Genomic DNA, 18,786 nt, shown 5'->3' with positions numbered 1-18,786 from the left:
GCGCTTGTTCACAACAGCATGAGCTTTTTAATTTTAGCAACACTTTAGTGGCAAGAATGCCATTTACCATTTCACATAATATGAATGCTTGAAGAAATGGTGAGATGAATCATACTTATTAAAAATTGTTTCTAGCTCAAATAATAATATAGCAATGTTTTCAATCAGATTGCCAGGATGGATACCTTTCAGAGACTCATGTGAAAGGCTGTGTTTTAATACCCAGAAGGTTAAAATTATTTCAAATGTAATTTTTAAGGAATGAATTTAGAATACTTCTCCTAGATCCAGAACTGTTATGTGGTACACTGCATTCCCCATCTGCCATCTGCAGCAAGAGTTGCTCTGCTGGACACTTTCCAAATGCTATTCATATGTCCACTGATTCAAAACTAATTTCACCAAAAGCTAATCTAAACAGAAAATGTGTCATATAGTTTATTCTACTGTAATTTCTATTTCTATCATTTAAACTAAGATTAATTTTCCTCCCCTTTGGCCACAGATTACCTCACACGAAGAGTTACAACTTCCCAATTAAAATAGGAGCTATGTAAGTTATAACAAGAACCATGTGAATTAATAATTTTAAGATTTACAGGAGAGCAAAATAAAGTAAAAGAAGAAGATTAATTGATATGCAAAGAGCTATCCCAGTGTTCACAATTCCAACATTGTAAGTAAACCAGTCTTGGTATTTTGAAGGGGATGCACTTGTTACAACATCTTTAAAATAGCAACCCCTTTGCATGCTTGTCCATTACTGGGAGTGACAGCACTAATATCTTTGAGGGCAGCCAGACTGCTCATTTATCTTCTTAAGAATAACAATTCTAGAGATTAGCTGTCTATTCTGACTGCATTTTAAAATAAAAATATATTGGTTAAACATTGGCTCAAGGGTCCATTTCATCTTTGACTAAATTCATAGATTAGAGTAGCAAAAAGAAGATTGAATTGAGCTTGACTAGGGTGTGAAGAGCTTCTCTACCATGAGTACTCTGGAACAAAATTCTTAAATTTGTTTTGATCAAACAAAGTGTGTGATTATATTGAGTTCTTCCTGCATCCAAGAGCTAGAATTTTATTTTTCCCAAGAGGGTTGTCAAATCAACATCAAATAAGGATGGTGAGACTTCTAGATGTTAAATTGTCTAGTTCCCAGTTGCACTAGGAAAAACAGAGGAAGATACAACTGAAATATATGAGTACTGTGAGTCTCTTCCTTTAGCAATTAATATGTTCTTGAAACATGTGTTTGAATGTAAAGATTTAAAGTCTTCTCAAGAGTAAATGAAGGATTTCTTTCCCAAAGAACATGGTAAGGTCTTTGATATATAATACTTGTTAAGATCTCTAATCATAGTTCCAACAAGGATGTTTTCTCTTGGGTCTTGCCCCAGCAAGTCCGGCAGGTAGAGGAGGTCTTTAAAGAATTGGGATGTTGTCTCTTACCAGGACAACTTAGGAAGCAGACACAGGCGTTTTTCTTTCCTATAGGCCAATTGCCTCTTCTCCTACCCAAGGGAATGGGCAGGGCAGATAGAAAACCTCAGCTCTTTTAAACGTCTGAACTTCTGGTGGTACTTGGAGCAGGGAGAGGAGAAAGGGATTGTCCCATCTGTCAACTACAGTTGAGCCCAAGAGTGTCTAAATGTCATGCCACATTCATGTACCTGTGACTGCCACTAAGGCTCCCAATCAACTGCCAGCTCATAGCCCAGCCAGGATGGTCCCATCTGAAGAAGGTGTGCATAATCACGAGGTGAAGAGCATTGGCTGAGAAGAGTAAGTGATGCCAGCAAGGAGTCTCACCAGGGAGGGCCACAATCTGAAACTCTAGAAGTGAGAGAGATGAAAATGGGCTTCTAATATAAGGCCTACCAGTCACAGGTCTGGCCAGCCTCTCTGCAAACCACCTGAGACTGCATGGACAGGAACCATGTCAATGACAGCTTGTCTTTGGGCCTGGGTGGAACAAACACAAGAGCATATTCTTTCATTTGGTATAAAGAATACATTCTGTGCAGAAAAGACAGTTTATGAGTATAGATGGATAATTGTATAAAACATCAGATAACCATCTGAAAGAGAGGACTGTTTATGTGGATGATCAACGTTAGATGATTTTTCATTTCACATTCTTGCTTGTTTAAACATTTTCTTCAGGAAAAAAACCAGACATTTTCTTCCATATAATGCACAATAAAAATATTAGGAGTTTTTTAAACTTCTTGATAATCTTATAAATTATTTATGGTGATTCAACCGTATAACAAACAAAAGAGAAAATACACACATGGCGCGCACACACACATTAGAAAACATTACATAGAGGATTACATGTTCTCATGGAATGATACTTTGATGTGCCTTGCAAACCTGTATTTCTTATGATTCGATTTTAATATTTATTTTAATGCATAGTCTCTGAATTACTATTTTTGTTCTTGATTTAAGCAGATTTAATTCTGAGGGAGAAAGTTAGTTACTGAGAAATTTTCCCCCAAATATCACCTGAGTTTACTTTTCTTGTAAAAGAAGAAGTTCGCACAGGCAGTGGGAAGGAGCAGTTGTTTATATAAGCAGAAAAGGAGGCAGGGTTTTTTAGTCCGTTAGGAGAGGGAGTGATTTTTTACAAAGTATAAAGTGAAGTGCATTATCTGGGATACTTCATGTTGTTTTAAATGTGAGTGATATTTAGTCCCTGGGCCATGACAAGCTCTGTGTGGCTTTTTAAGGAAAAACAAACTTTATGTGCCCTTGGGGAGAAGAGACACAAGTGAATATAATCACGCACTGGGAATCTCAGTGGATGGTTTGGAAAACGATGATGTTTACCCAACAACATGGCTTTAGGTATGAGATGAAAGATAGATTTGAAGAAATCTTTTACTTTTTTTTTTTCATGGACATCTTATTTTTTGGTAACGCTTATTTGTTCCTTTCTTTGTTCATGGGAAAAATATTCAGAACCTTGTAATTGAATCATTGCTTTCAGCAGGCACACTAAAAGCAGTATGCCAACTACAAGCCAAGAATAACACGAGAAATAATTTAACAGTTGTTTTATATTAACAGACAGGATCCTAATGACTCATTTCTAACGACAAGTTAAGTGGAAATTGCACAAAATAAACAGGATTTATTTTTGAAGCACAGCTATAGAGTGGTCACAAAGGCCTGATGATGCCAGTTCAAATTTATCTGTCTTCCTCTTTATTCTTTGCACACATTTTATTTTTCTCATTTTCCTCTGTACCTCATTTTCCACATTTCCATCTACAAGTTGAAGGCTTGACATCTTTGAAGCAGTGTCTGACAGAGAGTTTTATTTCTTTCATTATTGTCGGGCCACAGTCTTGTGCCTCAGGAATATGGGGTCACTGTATATATACACTCAGTTCTCAGGATCTCCCTTTCCCTTACATAACCATTCTTTGATTTATAATTTCAGTATATAGTGACTAATCTAACTTGAACCAGAGAAATGAGTTTATTTAAAAGCATAAGACTTGCAATATGTATTTCTATGAATAAAACCAGCTAAAAGGTGTGTGCTTTTCAACTATATAATAAGGATTACTGTTAGGAGTGACTGGATATCACTCTTCACATAGGAACATACGAATTTGTAATGGCCATTGATAAATGAATCAAGAAAAAGTTTGTAAAAACTTGAGTCTATATTTTATTCAAGCATTTCTCCACTTATTTAATATATAGTTATTTGATACCTACTATATTTAAAGCACTGCAATAAGGACTTAGAACATTGACTAAGACAGACGTAGTCCTTATTCCATTTGGTTTATTTTTTTAACCAGAGAAATAGACATTAAACATTAAGTCAGGTGTTATTTCATTGTATTTGTGAAAACTGCTTTGCAGTACAAGTATAAGGTGCTCAGAGACTAGAAAACAAACAAAGATGCTGGCTAAAGTCTACATGGTGAGTGAAAACTTGAATGAACTTAAAAAATTTAGTAAAATTAAGGAGGAAGAGTTTGTGATAATGCTCTAGGTAAATGGAATAGCCAAGCCTTAAGTCAGGAAGGGAGAATGGTGGGATTGTAGAACTAGAGGTCATTAGAGTTGGAGTCCAGAGTGCTTGGCATGTTATACAATCTCTGCTTCATCTTATTTATTAAATCTGGCCCCTCCCCTGAGTCATAAATATATAGATGGTAAATTAAGCCCTGTAATTATGCAAGTTATCTAGGGATGGTTTAAAAAAAAACTAGATCAGTAACAAAACCTTGAGAAACACTTAACAGTCAATGGAAACCAAGAATGAGTGGTCAGAGTGGTAAGAGGGACACCAGAAGCCAGGAAAGGAAGTGACAAGACATGTCAAATGCTGCAGAGAGATAAAAAAAGGTCTCGCCTGACATCTAGTTTTAGAACTAGGATGAATGCTGCGTAGAGAAGGCAGGGAAAAGAGCCTAGAGGGCTGGTGGCTGTAGAGAAAGTAGAGATATCAGGGGATCTCAGTTCCCACTGAGGTCCAAGAATAGTCCTGGTTGGCGAGGGGGGCAGTCTTGAAGGTAAGAGCTTTGGCTGGAGTGAAAACAAAAAACTTGAAGACAGGAGATCAGGTGAGAGGGAAAGACATTTAGCAATTTTGGAAGCGGAAAATATTCTGGTTATGACAGGTTTCAGGTGTGGTTCTGGGAGAGAAGAGCTAAGGTGGAGAAATAAAAAGCTTATTTATAATAAGGAGATCCTGTCAGGGTATTTTAAAAAATGTAATGTTTGTGTAGATGTGAGCATCATCCAGGCTCATGGGGCTAGAAGAGAAAACAATAATCCAGTCCTTTTATGAAGGATGGATTGTAACTAGAGATTAGTAGGTAGATGATTCTAACAAGAAGGGAGATGGTGCATAGCCAGATGGCAAAAATATCAAAGCAGCAGGGACTTTTTCCCAGAGGTAAGGATGCAGTGGGCAGCACTGTGGGCAAGAGGATCATCCCTGAGGGCATCTAGGTTGTGGAGGAAGAGGCAGCCGTCTTCATTTGCAGGAATGCTGTGCTCAGTGGAGAATGAAACTTTAGGAAGAAAGATACAATGTTCTGAAAGGAAGTTGAGTACATAGTGCAATTTGCAAACCATGGAGCGAAGTTCTGAAGGCACAATAGAATAATTTGAGACGTAAGAAAAGGGGAAGGGGGCGGAGACAGAGAGGCGGAGGGAGGGACGGAGGGACCTAAAGGACTCCAGCTGGGCAGTGGAGAACAGAGCACTGTGGGAGCTTTATTGTAACAGAAAATTAGTATCTGGGCCTGGTTTGGAGACTCAGAGAACTGGGGGGAAGGCTGACTAAGTAAACAAGCTTGAGAGATTGTGGCAGGTTCAGTAACTTAAGACACATCTACCTCTCTTTACTTAGAGAGCAGGAAACAGGAGCATAGCTGTGATAGTAAAACAGAGAGATTGGAAGACCTGACGGGGCTTGACTATAGGAGCCTCGATGTGGGGGTTTTAATTGTTGAGGTGCTGATATGTTTATAACAGGCACAGTCTGCCAGAGGTTTGCATCAAGAAGCACCAGGCCTTGGTGATGCTTGACTCATTCTAATCAATCAGTCATTTTCTCGGCCTTTCAAACCTTAAGCTTTTAGGTTTCAGGTTTAAGGACTTTACTTAAATTCAACATTTTTCCTTTGAAGTCTGGGATATATTGTAAATACACAATTTACATGGACCTCTTACATTTTCCCTCAATGTCTTAATATTATCGATTGGATTTGGCATGAAAAAGCGAGAAGCAGAGTCCCTCCTTTAGTGTGGTGTACCCCTCAGTAAGGAGAAAGCAAGATTTAATTCTCAGCTAATAACCTGAAGAGTCATGTATTTCCCAAAGCTACCAGGAAAGTGCTTAGTAAGAAGGCCTATCTTATAACAAAGTTATGTAGTAAGATAGGCCTCACAATAAATTTATAAATTCGTAGTGAGTAATGGATGTTTTTGTGGGCTGTGGATGAGTCCAACGTAAACAAGTGTAGTGGTTTAGTTCCAGTTAATACCAACATTCAAACTCTGATGTAAGTTGTCACTGAAAGCGTCACCAGGATCCCATCCTTTGTCATTAGAAAAGAAATTGGAGAATTATTTACAAAGTGATGTACCACACTGTGTTTTAATTCTCTGCTTAAACAATTTAAGAAATTCTGTTTGAACAATTTAGAGCCTGAGACTGTGATATTTATGCTTGTATTCTCACACTGCAGCCTGTATCTGGGATAATACAGATAAATGGTTGTTGATGTGCTCATTAGCTATTGCCACACAGTGCTGCCTCCTCACCAGAAAAACTCAGGGGCCTACATCCACAAACATTGATTTAGTTCGTGAGGCTATGGGGTTCAGCTGACCTGAGTTATTTTCAGGTGATCTAGGCTGGGTTTGACCAGATCTCTGGGGTTCCTCCGGCTATGGTTGTCTCAACTTGGATAACTGGGATGACTTGAATCTGTTCTTTGTCCTGGTCAGCATCCAGCAGGCTGGTCTAGGCATGTTCTCATGGCATAGTGGAAGGGTAAGTGAGAAAAACCAATTATGCAAGCATCTTCCAAGTGTCTGTGTGTGTTACATGGGCCAGTATCCTCATATGGTGCAGAATTCATATGGACAAGTCAAAAGTCAGAGTGTGAGGGCACTGAAAAAATTACATGGTCAGGACATGGATACAGAGAAGGGTAAAGAATTGGGGCCAGAACGGTAACCAGCCCACCACACTGAATGACTATATGAACATATGGATCATAGAATGATACGGGAACACTGAATTAAGAGTCAGGAGACATATCCCCAAGGCTCAGCACTATCTATTCTGTTAATTTGGGTGAATCATTTAATCATGCTGGACCCTCACTTTCTTATTGGTCTTTTCCAAGCTTTAAAGCCTTTGATTCAAGCTTTCAGGGAAGCTTTTAATGAATTTAATGCTATAAGCAACCTATAGGAGGAACTTAAGGAAAGTTGTTCATGTTCATTATGTTATCCTTTGGTGAATTTAAATGGCTATGTGGATTGCCAAAACTAGCTCATTTTGACTTTATGAATCTTTAAGTGTGTTGTAATCACACTCAAACTGAAAAACTCCCAGTCTGAATTTGGGTATAAAACAGTGCTGCAAGTTCAATTTCTTGTTTAGGGCTTTAATTTTTGCTCCTATCTGATGATTCTTTTGAAGCATACAGTATACCAGTATACCAAACACTATAGGACAACTCATATGTGATGAGTTTTGGGATCCTGGGGTTTATTGATGTTGTGCCTTAATAATTCATTGTTATGATGAATTATTATTCTTAAATCGACTTGAAGAGCTCTGTCAAGTTTGCGTAATACTGATACCAGTGTGATTAATTTTTAGGCAGATGTTATGATTTGTTTTATATAAAGAATGACAATAATACAGAAGTGAAATCTCTTCATTATACAGTGTATAATCATGCAATATATAAAGAAATGCAGGATTATTTACTATAGGAATAAAAACTGAGTGAAAATGTTCTAAATGAAGAGTACTTTATAAGATCCACAAGAAGAAAGCAATATATACAAATGGCCTTTGGAGATGATTTTCTCTGTCTGAGATGACTTCTTATTCTAGTCCATTAGATTGCCACAAAAATCCCACACCTCGGTTACCAAAATGTATTGATGAAAATATAATTTGTAACTCCCTTTGACATATAGAATGTTCTGTTCCAGATATAAGAAATAACTTGCCATATGATAAATGTTCACCCTTGTCATATCTCTGGGAAGCATTTATTTTGGACTGATAATTTACTTGTAAAATCAATCACTTCTGGCCGGTCTCATTTCAGAGTCTCCATGTAGATATATCCAAGAAAGTGCACACCAATCAAGCTGGCCAGGATTTAAAAGTACCAGTTGGTTGTCAAAATGCTTTGGCAGATCCGGAGAAAGAGAGAAGCAAGAGTGGAACAACTGTAGTAGATGGCACCGATGGAACCACAGGTCATTAGCCACATGATATTGGTTTCAACCACCTACGTGACAAATGCACAATATACAAATTCTTACTACTGTTTTGTCTAGAATATATAATTCAAAGTGACTGTCTGACCTGCAGATCTCATTGGAATATAGTTGTGTGTGTTTTTTCCCAATTCCCGCTTTTGCATTTTTTAAAATTTATCTTTATTGTTAAAAGTATTAGAAATGTCTTATTTTTCCCCCATTGATCCCCGCACGCCCACCCCAGCCTTCACTTACTACTAGTTTTGTCTGGAATATATAATTCAGTCAAAGTGACTGTCTGACCTGCAGATCTCATTGGAATATAGTTTTAAGTGCAGCATAGTATTAAACACACACAAATGAGAGGTCTCTTCATTGTTTTTTATTAGATTTTTCTCACTTGTGGTTTTCATGGCCAAGGCAGTACTTTATTTTAAGACAGCTTATATTATTATGACAATGATATTTTTAATTCTTTTGCTAGAATTAACAAGAAGGATTAATGGCTTGAGAAGAGGTTAACAGAATTGAGATGTTTCAGTTTAAAGAAGTGCCAGATAAGTAATCTAATGCAGACTTGAATTATGATAGCTTAGTTTACAGAGAAGGTGCTCTGATATTTTTCATCTCTACTGAAAGCAAAACAGGAGCAAATGGACTTGTGGAAAAGTTGATAGCATTCAATTAAGCCACCCAGACTAACTTCCATATTGTGGAAATCTGAGATGAGTTAGCAAGGGAATTACTTTAGACACACCAAAGCAGCTCAGTATCTATTACACTTCATCTTTGAAACTTTCCATTTCAGTTTGTAAGAAAAATGAAACTGTAATTATTCTTAAGCATATGGTTTGTTTCTTCCCCCTCCTTATCTGGTTTTATAGCGAGCACTCTTTCTTCCTCCAAGGGCATGTAAAAGTCAAAATATTAGATATGAAGTCTCTGAAGTGCTTCTGCTGAAACACTGTCTGTACAATCCGTGTTCTTTCATGTGGTGAGCTTGCTGGCTTCTGACACTCCTATAAAAATATCCCATAGAGCTTTTCTTATTACCTTTTCATTGACTCTCTTCGAGTGATAAAAATGAAATTCTGTAAAGGGCTTTGAAAACCATGCATATTGCAATTCCTCCAAGTTTCAAATATGAACCAAGTGTGACTATAAAAGAAACAGATGCTGCAGTGAAAATTGCTGCAGTACGTTGAGTCTCAAGTCATTATTAACTTATTGGAAACTATTTTTTCCTAAGATTATGGATCCTAAAAAGGAACCAGATAACACAATTCCTGAGATCAAAGCTTTTGTTTCAGTTGTAGGAAAACTTGTTATCCGACCCGTCGCTGGGCGTGCATCTCCCGGGACTGGTGGGTGGCAGCCCCAGCTTCGCACCCCGACTGAACAGTGCGGAGCATGTCGCAGACCAGGGCGGCACCGGCCTCGAACGTACTGCCTGTAGGTGATGGCTTAAGGAAAAAGAGGTCCTTGAATTGAAGCACAGGTTCTAGGCAGGACTTCCTAACTTCATTCAAGAGAGCAAAATGAAATCTTACTTAGGTTAGGTAATTTGAACATGCTTTCCCCCCCCAGAAATTATTTAGTATGCTCACCTGCACAGTAGCTTCATTTGCTTTCCCATTTGTAATTACAATAAATTACAGAGTCTGTCTCCATTGTGAACTAGAGTTGTATGACAATTCCATATGTACAAACGCAAAAGTTAAGTAAAGCAGAAATATAATTCTTCAAATTTCATTTATCTCATGTAATAGAGTATTTGTTTCTTTATTTAAAATAGATGGACTCATTGGCTCTCTACTGAACATTTACCAGACTCTGAATAGGTAGCTCATCTCTGAATTTTCAGTCACCACCTTGGAGTTCAGATGGGCAAATGATACCCATTCTGAGCTTTCCTCCCCTCTTTTTAATACTTAGACATAAGTCAGTCATTTTCTAAACTCTCTTTGGGTGAGATTGGCAGTTTTAGAGTCTTTGTACATGTGACAAAAAACCCGCCTTATTAAGACATGGTTGCTGCTTCTGTGGTTTTGCTCCATCTGGACACCCAGGTCTTATTCGCTCAGTTAGATGAAGTGAAACCACTTTGTGCACATAATAATTACACTAAAGGGAATTCTTTTTTTTGGAGTTGAATATGAACACCTGGAAGTTTCACTGTGAATGCACAGTTGTTAACGAGAGTTTACACTGTTGCAGCCAGGAGTACAGTAACTATACATACCTCGGTCAGCCCTGTCTCCCTGTCACTAGGACACGGGTGGAAATGACTCACCAGATCTCATGGATGACCTTCTGTGGGTCCTTCACTCACTCTGGTTGCTTGGTGATGCCCACGTTTTATTTTAGGAACACTGTTATTAAGTCTGCAGGTGGTTTTGTTCATAAATTACTAAGAGAACAGTTCTCCGAAAGTAGGATGATTAAGTGGTTAACCTTTGGAGTCTGAACTCAGACTGCTGGGATTAAATCTTGTATGTCCCAGTCGCTAGCTGTGTACCACGAGCAATTTGTTAATGTCTCTATCTCTTTATTTGTAAAATTGGGTTAATAATAGTGCTACACTTTAGGCTCTTTCAAAAACTACATTAGAGAAAATAGGTTAAAGTTGGTATAGTATGTAATAAACTCCAATTGAATCATAGATTTTATAATTAACTTCAGCATCTTTATGAGTTGATTGCTAAGGAAAACTTTGCTTCCTGATGGTATGTTGACCACTTCACGTGGCTCTTTAAGTCTTTGAGTTTCTGTCTGTACTTTTTCTCCTTTGAGAACTGTATTTTCTTGGAAATTTTATAGCCTCTCTGAATCCTATGGACATGGGAGGTGATTAGAAATCTTCTTTTGGAGATGAGTCACTGATTCTTCTGTGTCCAAGAAACACTGTAATTGTGCAGATACAAGGAAGCCCTGAAACTCCCTAACGACCCTTTTCCCACTTTACCTCTGCAGCAGGGAGAGCACAGGGCTTCACTCGTGCTATTCTTAGTAGGTGACTTGTGTTAAATGCAAATGTTTGTTTTAAGCAATTTGTTGCATGCCAGTTCCCAGGGTAAACTTGGCCTGTGAAAGTTTATTGGGAAGGGCTCTCAGGAACAACACATAAGGCAGAGGAACAAAAGCAGGTCTGGGCAGAGGGAGGAGTTACAATATAGTGAAGTCACAATAGAGACCTCAGTGGTCCCACTGGGAACTCTGGAGCTGGCATGGCTCTTCAGAGTTGTGCTGTGTTGGGGTGAAGGGGCCAGGCTTTCATAGCCCCTGCATCAGCCAGTCATTGGGTGCAGATATCAAGGAGAAAGGGGCATGGTGGTGAGCAAGGTGGCTTCCTTCGCCCAGGGCAGTCATCTGGTATCAGAGGACAGTCTAGCTGTGATGAGGATTGTGATGATTATGTAGGTCACTCACTAATTGCGGGGCTTGCTTCTGGTGATCTGACTGGCTAAACAGGAGGCTGTTTCCTCCAACCCCCTCCTTGTGTGTCTCTCTAGAAATTGCCATCTTTGCCAGAAAGGATAATCTCTTAAAATATACCAGTTTGGTTTTGCCTTACATAAATGTTCTCTACTGAACACATTTTATAGTCTCCTAATCTACATTCTCTAATGAAATTTCCTTTCTTTTGAAGCTTCAAGTATGTTCTTCTAATTGTTCCTACCTCTTTGAGCTAAACCCAGGACTCATCCTCCATAAGTTAGACTTGTCAAGTAGTGAGAAAATAAAAGTGTTGATTCTATGGCCTCTTCTGATATCACAGGGTGATGCAACTGTAGCTCATCTCTAAGTAAGACTCACATGGAAATGATCCCCACACTTATTGTGGTAAATTAAACAGATGAGAGGAAAGAAGCTCCATGGAAAAACTCCTTACCCAGGTCAAAGTGGGAGCTAGAAATAAAGAATGGATCTCTAGTAAAATAAAGAAGTCTTCATATTGAGTTTTAAGTTAATCTTAATATTAAACTTCAGATTTCACTTCTATGATGGGAAACAAAACATAAGGCAGTTCTGTATCAGGGTTATTTTGAGAATTAGACAAACTGAGGGTTCTGTATTAAAGACTTCGACTGAGTGTCTGAATGTAGGCTATAAAGAGGTAGGCACTTTAGATATCATAGAATATATAGTCTTGTCTCTCAATTTTAATAAAGAAACACTTCAGCAATTAGTGTCATTCTGAGTAGTGTGTAATTTTAAGCACAATAATTACTTTTACTCTAAAGGCCAGGAAACCTGTTATTTAAAATACTGGATCATTTCAAACTGCTAATGCAAAAATCTCGTGTATTTTTTACCCTTCCATTTAACATCAGTGCAGTGTTTTCACAATATAAACAAAATAATGGCACCAGTAGAATTCCCCTTACATTTCCAGGGAATACTATCTCGGTTTGGAACTACTGACAGCCTGAAATAAAATGTTATAAGATTGCTCTTCATTTTATAGCAACCTATTTCCCTCTTCTCAGAAGGTTTAAATGTTTGAGAACATGTTGGAAGGAGAACCCTCAGTCATTTCATTCTTTGAACAATCCTGACATATCATTTCCTATTAGGCAGCTGTGTGAGTACTGACAGCCTTGCCCCTCGTCTCCCCTAGAGATTAATTTATTTCCTGCAGTGCTTGCTCTTCATGGAAAATCTGACTCCTCAGCCTTCACCAATGGGAGTTCTGATCAGCAGAATGTTAATTATAAAAGCAAAACCATATAGCATATTGAAAGGGAAAAAACAGTCCTCCAGGCAAAGCAAACTTTGTCTTCTTTTGTCTTGTCTGTTCTGTCTGCTCTCACTGCCTTCTCTCCTCAGTGCCGGGCTGGGCAGGACATTAACCATTGGGGAAGCAATCTGTAGATGGTGGGGAGTAGAGGAAATGTGCAGCTTTGCAGCCAGGCAGACCCAAGACTGAACTGTCACATTTCCTTGTGATTTCACTTCCTGATCTGTAAAATGATAGAAATATTTGCCTCACATGAAAGTGTATAATAAGACTGGCACAGAGTAGACACTAAAAAATTAACCATTATGACACAGCTCAATCAACCACCTTTATTTAGCACTTACTGCATATTAATTGCTGTGGCATAATATTAGCTGTGTATCATGTTAGTTTATGAAGGAACCTGTTAGAGACTTGAAGAAATGTGTCTTTCAGCTCTTAGGAGTTGGGAGTGTTAGACTAAGACAGATTACTTAGATAGACTGTTTGAAACCTTGTCTTCATCTTCTTGCTCTTCTCATCACCACTTTTACAGCTTTCATAATGCTTGCTAAGGAACATATTATTTTTTTCAAGACTAAATTGTTTTTTAAAATCCCAAAACTCTTTGCTAATAGTTTTAGATCTATTAGAACTTGAAACTGCCTTTGAGTTTATTCTTTAAAATTATTTTCTCTAAAATAAAAATGGTCAGTTTTTCATTGATTTAGTCTCAGAAATAAAACTTTTGTGAATTAAATCTTGATACAAAGAAAAGCAATAGCATGACAGTAAAGTAGAGATAAGGTTGAAAAATACTAGATAAAGAAACAAAATCAATTACCCTAAAGCCAGAAAGATCCACTGTTTCAGTAACATGACTGTGGTTAATAAGTAGTTCATTTAAGTGAATTAACTTTCTACTTATTTTCCCCATGTTATTTTATGATTTGAGGGTATCACTAGAAAAAAAGAATAACTGAAGCATTGGATGATAAAATAAAATTAAAAAGAGATGTCATGGTGCAAACCCGTAACAGCTGAGACCTAATGGAGGCTGCTACAAGCAGAGATGAGCTGTGTGTGATCTGCAGCTTACGGATGGGCAGCATTCTTTCATATGAAAAAATATTTTTCATAAGATCAGTGACAGTATCTCAACTTGGGTAGAACAGTGGACTGGATATGTATGATGACCTCTGTTTTTGACTTTTATGGAGTCAAGTACAAATCATTGAATTGATCCTTTTTAATGATAAATGCATTTTTTAAAGTATGAAAGTTACTACTAAATAATAAGTTTTTGAGCCTCCCCTGGAACCTTTATTTTCCTAATGAATAATATTTAATCTTATTATTTTTAATTTTCTTTCTCCTTTCTTCTCACCATTTTTTGAGTATTATGCAAAAATCTTTATTTACTTTTCCAAACCAAATCTGGTTTTTATTTTATTCAAGAAGATCATCTTTATTCTGATCCATGAACTAAGGAAAACAGATGACAGTAACTTTCAAATTTTACTTTAATGTTTTTCGAAGTTCTTGAACATAAAAAAAGTCACTTATGAACATGTTAAAAGTACTTATTCTTGGGATCTGCTCTCTAGAACGAGGTTAGCAAACTCTGGCAGTTGGTCCAATCTGTCCAATTGCCTGCTTTTGTACAGCCCACAAAATAAGAATTTTAAAAAATATATTTAATGGTTAGAAAAAAATAAAAAAATATTTTTTCTAATAAAATTGTTAGCCAGTGTTAGGTATTTTTAATTTATCTTTATTGTTGAAAGTATTACAGCTGTCCCCTTTTTTTCTGCCATTGACCCCCTCCTCCCCACTCCTGCCCTCTCCCCAGGCCTTTGCCTCACTATTGTCTGTGTCCATGGGTTATGCATATTTTTGATATGTGAAAACCACATGTAATTCAAATGTCTGTATGAAGTTTTATTGGAACACAGCCATACTCATCATTTACATATTGTCTGTGGCTGTTTCATGCCCATGCTCTATCAGCAGAGTTCAGTAGCTTTGACGGAGGCCAGATGCAAAGCCTAAAATATTTACTACTTGGCCCTTTAGAGTAAAAGTTTGCTAACCTCTGTTCTAGGGAGTCTGATTTGGAAGTTGTCAGGGAGGAACAAGAATCTATTGCAACATGTTTCTTGGGCGATTATGGTGCAGGGGTCTCCGGACCACACTTTTAAAAATAATGCAGAAGACGTGTGAACAACCTTTCTTTTCTTCTCATTCATCACACCCACTACTTCAACAAGTCCTATTTACTTTATTTTCAAACAATATCTAGAATAGAAGCATTTTTTTAGCACGATCACTGTAATCAACCTAGTGCAAGTGTCATCGTTTCTCATCTGGTTTTTTGAATTGGCTTCCTAACTAGTCTATCTGCTCCTGCCCTTTCCTCATACTCTCCATTCTCAACACAACAGCCACAGTAATTGTGTTAAAACCTTAGTCAGATCATGGAACTCTTTTCCTCACAATCCTCCAGTGGTCACTCTACTTCATCTTCTTCCTCATGACTGTAGCTACGTTAGCCTCCTAACTGTTCCTTAGAAGTTCTAGGGGTGCTCCATCCTCAAGGCTAACACAGGCTGTTTCTCTGTCATAATCTTCTCTCCAGAAATCTACATAACTTTCAGCTTTGCCTCTTTTAGGTCTTTCCATAGCCATTACCTTCTTTATGATACCTCCTGTAACCACCTTATTTGAATTTGTAATCTTCCTAACTGGAACTGCTATCTCCCTTATGCCATTTAACACTTCTTTATTTTGATTGTGAGTCACCTTTCCTATGTGAGGGATTATGATGGCAGAGACTTTTTATCAGTCTTCTGTATCCCTAGGCTCTCGAAAAGTACATGGCTCATTGTAGGCCCTCAATAAATATTTCTTGAGTAAAGAAATGAACCCCAGATTCCCATTCTGTGGTTGAAATGTAATGTATGATGCCTATCAAACAATGCAAAAACAGTTGCCTGGAGTATAAATGTATGACCCAGTTCTGAAAAATGATGCAATATCCATGTAACCACTAAGATGAGAAGAATAAAGCAGCTGGTTCAGTCTTAACCAACAACTTAATTATAAAACATGCTAAGAAAATAGACGATGAGTACAGACATGAAAATGGTTCATGGGTGAAAATCCACTTGAAAACTTTCAGAAGAACCACATTTCACAATCAAGCTGCCTCTTAAAGGTGCTTACTACAAATTTTACTGTTCACCATCAAGTTGAGTAATTTGAGGAGGCTGGCACTCAACATTCCCAAAGGGGAAGTAAGTAGAGTGTGACTCACCTTGATTCAAATTATGTCTTGAGGAAACATCACTTTTATAAAAGAATGTAGAGCACTTTTATATATACTTGAACTTGATTCCTTTAAAATAAAAGAAAATAAAAATTTTTTCACTTTAATCCTCTCCATCAAAAAAATCAGTCATCTGATTTTATACTGTAAAGCTTCGTTTTGTTGGTTGAACAGCAGGTTATTTGTACATAGATGTAGATTTTGACTATCACAGGACACTTTTGAATATTGAAGACTAGCTTTTAGAGGGAAGAACAAGACAAACTCCATTCTTTATCTGTTCCTCGGTGGATGAAGTGTTTGGCTTGATTTCCAAGGAACTGAGTGTATATGATTCCACATCCCTCACTTAATTTAATCATTTAAGTAACTGTGAATATTCAAAAGTAATCAGTGACTATTCAATTCAATGTAAGAAATATCACCTCCATATTGTTTGTGACATTTTTGAAAGGAATGGTTGATGAATGAGAAAAGAACTGAGGGTTTTAAATCTATTTGAATTTTATAACCTAAATAATTGTCAGAAAAATCAGTTTCTGCACATTTTGAGATTTCTTGGAAGTTAATGCAATAAAGAACAGAGTTTTGATTCAATGTGACATCTGCTCTGTCAACCTGAGCTGGTGGTCAGAGCACAGATGTAACTTGGAGCATTCCTACACTGGGTGGAAGATTGGGCTAGTTCAGGCGGAGAAGGGCCCCTCCAAAACCAAGATTGTTTAAATCCTATTATTTTATATTGAGATAACCTAATTGTCCTAATTCCCTCACCTCTCATTTTTCTGCTTAACTATGTACTATCTTAAATCAGTTTATTAACAAGGGAGAGTGAGACTAATAACTGTCAAGATGACAGATTGAACTTTCAAACTATGGGCTTATAATAGTTTTATGTGAATATGAGAAGGTAATAGCAAGTAATATTTCTGTAGCACTTTACATTTTACATAGCACTTGCAGGTCTATTATTTCATTTGTTATTTCTTCAACTCTATGATTCATTTATTACTATCAAAATTCATTCATTGATAAAGTAATGGAATTTAGAGATTCCTCAAGACACACAGCCAGTAAGTTTTAGAGTACGGAATCATACCTAGGGCTTCTGGTTCTGTTTTCTATACCACAGTATATCCGTTTCATTTGCCCTCAACCTCCATTCCCCCCAAGAAAAGCAGCACTATGAGGGAGAAATACTGTTGTTATCCCTTCTTACAAATGAAATCACAAAAATAATAGGCGATAGAAGTGGGAATAAAATCTAGGCATACTGCCTAAAAACCCAGTGTTCTTTCAGCTATAATGTATATACTACAGTGTGTAGATTTATTGCTGCTTGTTATGTAAGGAAGACCAAAATATCTCCAGGCAGCAGTTGGGGATAGTGGATGATGAGGAGAGGGAATGAAATCAAGGAGAGCATGGAATCCAGGCAGCTTCTCTCATCAGGCCACTGACTACCCCTGCTCTGCCCCAGCTCTCAGCTCCTAGCCCAAGTCAACACTGAGAGGAAATATGACAGAAGAAAATAAATCCAGGCTGCTAAGGAAATTAGCATGATGTGTGGAGAAATTCCAGTTCTTTCTGCTTTGACATCTCCTTTCTTAAAACTTCCCCAATTAGGCTGTGAGCTCCTCAGAGGTCACAAAACTGTATATTTTGCTTTTTTATTTCACACATGTAAAAATAATTAGCAGTTGGTGAGACAATAAAAGTCCTCACTCTAAAATATAAAACTCTTTACATCTATTAACTCATTTAATCTTTGTCACAGTAGGCACATAAGCATCATATCCAATAGGCACTGTTATACCTCCCCCTTTTTATTAAAGATAAGGAAATGAGACACATAAAGATTAGATAACTCCCTTAAGGTTATTAAGATAATATCTAGCAGAAAAAGAGGGAAAGAAGGAAAGAAGGAAGGAGGGGAGGGGAGGGGAGGGGAGGGGAGGGGAGGGGAGGGAAGGGAAGGGAAGGGAAGGGAAGGGAAGGGAAGGGAAGGGAAGGGAAGGGGAAGGGGGAAGGGGGAAGGGGGAAGGGGGAGGGAAGGGGGAAGGGGGAGGGAAGGGGGAAGGGGGAAGGGGGAGGGAAGGGGGAAGGGAAGGGGGGGAAGGGGGAAGGGGGAAGGGGAGGGGAGGGAGGGAGGGAGGAAGGAAGGAAGGAAGGAAGGAAGGAAGGAAGGAAGGAAGGAAGGAAGGAAGGAAGGAAGGAAGGAAGGAAGGAAGGAAGGAGAAAGGGAGGGAGGGAGGGAGGGAGGGAGGGAGGGAGGAAGGAAAGAAGAGAAAGAAGAAACAAAGGGGCCAAATATATGGTGACAGACGATGACTTGACTTTGGGTGGTGGACACACAGTGCAATATGCAGATCATGTGTCATAGAAATGCACACTTGAAACCTGTATGATCCTGTTAACCAATGTCACCTCAATAAATTTAATCAAAAATTAAATAAATCAAGGGCCCAATGTTGTAAAAAAAAAAAAAAATAGAAACAAACAAAGGGAAGAAGAGAGAGGGAGGGAAGGAGGAAAGAAAGGAAGCAAGATATGAAGGGGAAGGAAAGGAAGGAAGGGAGGGGGGAAGAAGGGGGAAGGCAGGAGGGAGGAGGGCGTGGGCTGATGAGCGCTCAGGCAAGAGCCCAGAGGCTTCCTCTGGATGTGTGGCCAGCGTTTACCAGATCACTCAGTGGGTAGGGAGAACCAGAGATGACTGGTTTTTTTCACCTCTCTACTATCG

General features: G+C 38.1%; 1 protein-coding gene across 1 annotated transcript in view; it reads left to right on the top strand.

Annotated features, from left to right (window-relative positions):
* Positions 1 to 8,003, top strand: part of THEMIS (thymocyte selection associated) — a gene marked incomplete at both ends in the record, with an annotated part of 108,325 nt that extends 100,322 nt beyond the window's left edge. The window contains one exon of the mRNA XM_081141436.1: positions 7,842 to 8,003. Coding sequence (XP_080997562.1) covers positions 7,842 to 8,003 — 162 coding nt within the window. The remainder of the gene's footprint in view (positions 1 to 7,841) is intronic.
* Between the last annotated feature and the right edge of the window lie 10,783 nt (positions 8,004 to 18,786).

Source organism: Miniopterus schreibersii (assembly GCF_964146895.1).
Source record: "Miniopterus schreibersii genome assembly, chromosome: 6".
In the NCBI taxonomy this organism is placed as follows: Eukaryota; Metazoa; Chordata; class Mammalia; order Chiroptera; family Miniopteridae; genus Miniopterus; species Miniopterus schreibersii.
The sequence above is the reverse complement of the archived record's forward strand: the minus strand, read 5'-3'. Positions and strand labels throughout refer to the sequence as shown.